The sequence below is a fragment of the Rhincodon typus genome, chromosome 40 (assembly GCF_021869965.1).
Source record: "Rhincodon typus isolate 14 chromosome 40, sRhiTyp1.1, whole genome shotgun sequence".
NCBI lineage: Eukaryota > Metazoa > Chordata > Chondrichthyes > Orectolobiformes > Rhincodontidae > Rhincodon > Rhincodon typus.
The window spans coordinates 2766753-2772772 of NC_063371.1; the positions used below are offsets into that span (position 1 = coordinate 2766753).

General features: G+C 45.3%; 1 protein-coding gene across 1 annotated transcript in view; it reads right to left on the reverse strand.

Annotated features, from left to right (window-relative positions):
* The window catches only part of LOC109922588 (myoferlin-like), a 78502-nt gene that overhangs the window by 7320 nt on the left and 65162 nt on the right, over positions 1-6020 (reverse strand). Inside the window, exons 30-32 of the mRNA XM_048618490.1 lie at positions 3842-3941; positions 1728-1921; positions 176-285 (exon numbers count right to left, since the gene is read on the reverse strand). Coding sequence (XP_048474447.1) covers positions 176-285; positions 1728-1921; positions 3842-3941 — 404 coding nt within the window. The remainder of the gene's footprint in view (positions 1-175; positions 286-1727; positions 1922-3841; positions 3942-6020) is intronic.

Genomic DNA, 6020 nt, shown 5'->3' on the forward strand with positions numbered 1-6020 from the left:
ATGATGCTGCTTGGCCTGCTGTGTTCATCCAGACATTGTGTTCTAAATTGATTTGGCTTCTGTACCATATATCCTATCTTTACCAGTTGAGATTACCGGCACAGTGCACACCCCGGGGTGTAAGTTCTTTGCCAGTTCGGGGATTGTTTTGATAACTCTAGCGTTACGGACATACTTTGGAGGTTCCAGTTTGGGATTCATATTAGGCTCATCTCTTCCCTTCCCGGCTGGCCGCTCTTCAGCTTCGCGTTCTGTCAGCAATTCCAGGGTCAATTCCAGTTTTCCCTAAACACACCAAATAAGGAATGAAACATGTAAATGAGACATTGGCTGGTGGCAACAACGGCCTTGAGTGTCATCACAGACTGTAATAGTTTAATGTACTGGGCAGCGCAAGAATCTGAACAAGGTGTGGAGGGTGTGGGAAAGGGAAGAGGAAGGGCTGAGGGTGTTTGGAGGGTGGTGAGAGACAGAGACAAAGAGAGACGGCTGAGGGAGAGAGAGAGGAGATGATGGGACACAGAGAGAAAGGGCAGCATGAAAAATAGTCAAATGGGGATGGGTTCTGAAGAATGAGAGAGAGAGAGAGACTGATGGACAGGGAAAGGAAGGAGGATAGAGAGAGGGACAGATACACAGAGACAGAAAGATGGATAAAAAAGCAGAGAGACCAGCAGGAGAGAAAGAGAGAGAGGAAGAACATGATGGAGAAAGAGAAAGAATGAGATGGAGAAAGAGAGAGAGAGAAAAAGAGCAGGGGTAAGAGATAGAGGGAGGCAAAGACAAAGAAATAGAGGCAGTGGCAGAGACAGGCAGAGGGAGGGGGAGAGAGAGAGAGACTGAGATGCCATTGTGAATGCTGTAACCTACATATAAGAAAGACAAGTTTGCACATTATACACAGCTTTTCAGTATCAACAGGAAGGGACCGAATGTAATGTTAGCTTCTCTCCACAAGATTCCTTATCCTGTCATGTCCACCATGGTCAAGACATGGCTCATTCTGACCACATTGTGTCTGGACCATAAAAATCATTCTGTCAGGAAGTCACAGTGTTAAATCCTCACCTCCTGCATTCTCTTTCACTTCCTCCTACTGCCTTGTGAAGAGGGTGAACAGGAGAGAACTGAGCTCCATGGGGATCAGTCCGTAGAAGATATTCCAAGACTTTACTCAACTCTTCCCCGGAGAGCAGTGGCAGCTGGGTTACTAAAGGCTGAGCTGGACAGACCGTGATTAGTACGTGAATCAGGCAGGCAAGTGGAGTTTCGGCAACATCAGATCAGCCCTTATGAGGCTCGAGGGGCTGAATGGCCTACTTCTACCGCAAACAAGCTTCAGTAATCCTTAACTCCTAGACTTTGACTTTGCTTCAGAAATGCTCTCTGCAGGGATGCAAGGCTTCATGTCATCTCGTCTAACAGTGCACCTGAATGATACTTGGGCACGATGTATTATGTGGGGAAAGGTTGCCTGCTTTAAACTTGTTTTTGCTGGAGTACATAAGATTAAGGGGTGGTGAAGTTGGGGAGTTTAAGATGATTGAAGGAATTGATAGGGTCGATTAAGGGATGTGGAAACAGGTTCGGAAGTGTGGAGGAGTCGGAAAAGAGTCAGGGAAAAGGCAGAAGAGGGAATGTTCAGAAATCTAGATACATCTCGGAACACAGGAACATTTTATCATGATAGACGCAGGAATGCTCAGCGAAAGAATATTTGCTCTTACTGTCAAATAAGGTTTGCCTTCTTCGTATGTGACGCACGGCCACCAGCCTTTAATACTCTTCTGCTTGAAGAGTGAAATCATCTTCTGCAAGCTGTTAGACGAGGAGTCCTCCTGCTTAAAGAACTTCTCCAGTGTGCAGCTGTCTGCCCACTTCGTTGGGCACCGGAAAGCATTCAGATTAATCTCGAGGTAGCCTGCCGAGGAGAGAGAGGGAAACCCGAGGGTCAGCACAGAGTTGGGCACTCAGGGAGCAATCAATCAGGGAGTCCTAGAGGAGAGTCAGAGTCTGAGATAGTTCACCGCAACTTGTTAACGTCAGTAAACAGTGCAGTCCTAGGGTGTGCCGGGGAATGGAATGACAGCAAGGATCAGTGCTGTGAATAATAAGATTGGTGCCCGGGGCTGGGGGAGAGCGTGAATTTAAGCCACGATTCCCAGTCTCTAATCATCACGCTCTGTTGAGGCAGAGAATGAGAGTGAGCATGATGCCTACCACAGTGGGCACAACCAGCTGGCGGAATACCCACTCAAGTGGCACACACTATCACACATGCCTGTTCAATTCTGTGCCTGATTGAAGGTCACTGTGTGAGTAAAGTGGGCAAAAGAAGGGATGCCTCTTCTCACCTGCTCACAAGACAAATGTGTTAATGTAACAGTGAGTGACAGACACAGACACACATTCAGATGGCATGTGTATACATGCATACACACAGACTCACACGCGTACACTCTCTCCCTCTCTCTCTCTCTCTGGGGTCTTTGGTTCCCAATGTGGCAATGGGATGCAAGTGGGGGTGAAGGTGAGGTTGGCTGCTCTGTGTTTAATTCTCAACTCCAGGTTGTGTGCCAGCAAACAATTAGAATCAGTCTCAGCGATATCACCAAGTCACCACAAACCCTCTCTGAACACAATGCTCCTCTGCCCTCACCTGCCACCAGCTGGTTACTGCAACAGGACAAATCATACTCTGAATAACTAACGAGTCTGGAATAAAACACACAGATCGCCCAAACTGTAGATTTTCTTTTACCCAAGCAACAATCACTGACCCTCTCCCTCTGGGCTCTCACCACCAGCAAGCTCCTTTATACATACTGTTCTTTCTTAAACTGAGGGCACAATCACTTCAAATTTATCAGGTTAAACTCCGTTCTAAGTATCCTGCTGGTCTCCACTAATGTACAAGTGCTATGTAATCTGCAACATAAGGGCTTAAAAGATATGATCTAACTCAACTCTACTGATTTGCACCATCCCTCGCTCTCCTTACTATCCAAAATTTATCAAGTTGTCTTGAATGACACAGCCTCCAATGCCATCTGAAGCAGAGAATTCGAAAGATTCACTACCTTCAGAGTGAAGAAATTCCTCCTCTCTTCAGTCCCGAATAGGTGACCTCTTATTCTAAGATGCCTAAGTGTATTATGATTTTCTAAGTGTCTCATTAGCATGTCCCTAAGAAGAGATTTTCCCTCTTGCTAATTTTAGCCTAACTGTCCTATAGTTATAGTTCTCTGTCTTGCTCCTTTCTTGAAATAAATCCATTGGATACATTCTTGCATTCAGGGCTTCTTAAAAATTTCTTTCATTGCATGTGGGTGTTGCCGGTGAGGCCAGAGATTTTTGTCTGTCTCTAATAGCCCTTGAACTGAGAGGCTCGCTCAGGCACTTCAAAGGGCAGTTAAGAGTCAACCACATCGCTCTGGATGTGGACTCACATGTCGGTGAGGCCAGATAAGGAGAGCAGATTTCCTTCCCTTGAGGACATCAGTGAGCCAAATGACGTTTTACGATCATCAAAGATTGTTTCGCCATTACTGAGGCTACCTTTAAATTTAAGACTGTATTAACAGATTGGGATTAATTTCCACCAGGTAGCAACAGCAGTTTCTGGAAGTGGAAGCCGTTCAGCAACACACTGATTGACGTACACAGAGCTTCCTAAAGGATGCATAGCCAAGCAACTTCAAAAGAGAGTTCCCAGCTACTAGGATTTGAACCCATGTCCGCAGAACATTAGCTTGGGATTCCAGATTACTCGTCCCCCGGGATATTATTGGATATTGCCAGAAATTCTGGAAGATCAAACAGCAGAGCTGTTAAAGATTACCTAAGTAGTCATCAAAGGACACTTTATCATTGTCCCACAGTTGGAGAATTAGTTTAGGAGGCATTTTCATTTCCGTCTCATCCAAGCTCCAAATATAGTTCTGAAAGAAGCAGAAACAGTCTCTCACAATTGCTCCTTGCTGAATTACTTAGAAAACAGAGGCCGCATGCAGTAACCTTTTACGACTAATATAAAAGCAAACTACTGTGGTTGCTGGAAATCTGAAACAAACATCGAGCGTGCTGGAGAAACTCAGCAGGTCTGGCAGCATCTGTGGACAAAGGGAAACAGAGTGAACGTTTCGAGTCTGGTATGACTCCTCTCTGGTTTTATGACTGGGCAGATTTGCACAGATCAAATTCCCAGCCAGCGCTTTGACAGGGTCGGCGATGAAATAAAATCAACAAGCAGTAACGCCAGGCACTTTACATCAAACATGTTTATTGATACATGTTTGTGCTCTCTGCCTGTACTGTGAGAATCTGAATCTATAATCAGCATATTGCTTCAAATCAATATCCCTATAAATCAACCACAGTGATAAACATGGCACAGTGGGGCAGTATGGTAGCTCAGTGGCTCAGTGGCTAGCACTGGTGCCTCACAGCACCAAGGTCCCAGGTTCAATTCCACCCTCAGGTGACTGTCTGTGTGGAGTTTGCATGTTCTCCCCTGTGTCTGTGTGGGCTTCCTCCCGCAGGCTAGGTGGATTGGCCAAGGGAAATTTGGGATTACAGGGATGGAGGTCTGGTGGGATGCTGGACTCGAAAGGCCAAATGGCTTACTTCCACACTCTAGGGATTCTATGATTCTCTGAAGTGATGGTAAGTGCCCAAGTGTTAGTTAGGGATAAAATCTGTATTGATAACTAAGATGAGGAGACCTATTGCATTGAATTTACATTTACTGGCAATAGAAGCTTCAATGGGAAATGGAAGGATGCAAGGAGACTGAACAAGTTCAAAAGAGTGGGCAAAAAATGGAAGGTGAAAAATAATGTGGAATTATATATTTTTAATAAAGTCATGGAATGTGGTTATCGCTGGCTGGTCCAGCAGTTATTTCCCATCCATAACTGCCCCTTGAGAAGGTGACGGTAAGCTGTCTTCCTGAACCACTGCAGTCCGTGTGGTGTAGGGACACCCACACAGTGCCCTCAGGGAGGGAGTTCCAGGATTCTGACCCAGTGACACTGAAGAAATGGTGATATATTTCCAAGTCAGGATGGTGAGTGACTTGGAGATGAACCTGCAAGTGGGGATGGTGCTCCCAGGTATCCGCTGCCCTTATCCTTCCAAATGGTAATATTTGTGGATTTGGAAGGTGCTTTCGTAGGAACCTGGGTGATTTGCTACAATACATCTTGAAGATGATACACACTGCTACCACTCAGTGCTGGTGATGGAGGTAGTGAATGTTTGTCAATCTGGTGCCAAACAAGAGGGCTGTCTTGTACTGGATGGTGCCAAGCCTCTTGAATGTTGTTGGGGCTGCACCCATCCAGGGCAAGTGGGGAGTATTCGATCACACTCCTGACTTGTGACTTATGGATAGTGGACAGGCTTTGGGGAGCCAGGAGGGGAGCCACAATACTTATACGACTGCTCCAGTTCAGTTTCTGATCAATGATAATCCCCAGGATGTTGATTTTGTTTTTGAAATCACGAGAATAGAAAGGTCTTACTGCAATTGTATGAGAGTGAAAAGAGTTTAACTCATTGGGATTCCATTTAATGGTGTGAATAGGAAGGGGATTAATCCATTGATTCTTTCTGATTGTACACAATAGGGGTGGAAGGTTTGATCCATAGGGATTGTATACAAGAGTGGGGATTGATTCATGAAGATTATATACAATGGGAATGAAAAGATGGGATTTAATCCATTAAGATTGTGTACAATGAAGGGATGGGGTGTGATCCATGGGGATTGTATACAATAGGAGTGAAGGGATAGGGTCTGATCTGAGGGAATAATATACAATGGAAGTGAAGGGATTGGGGTTGATCCATGGAGATTGTATACAATGGGAGTGAAGGGATAGGGTTTGATCCATGGGGATTGCATACAATGGGAGTGACAGGATAGTGTTTGATGCATTGGGATTGCATACAATGGGAGTGACAGGATACTGTTTGATGCATTGGGATTGTATACAATGGGAGTGACAGGATAGGGT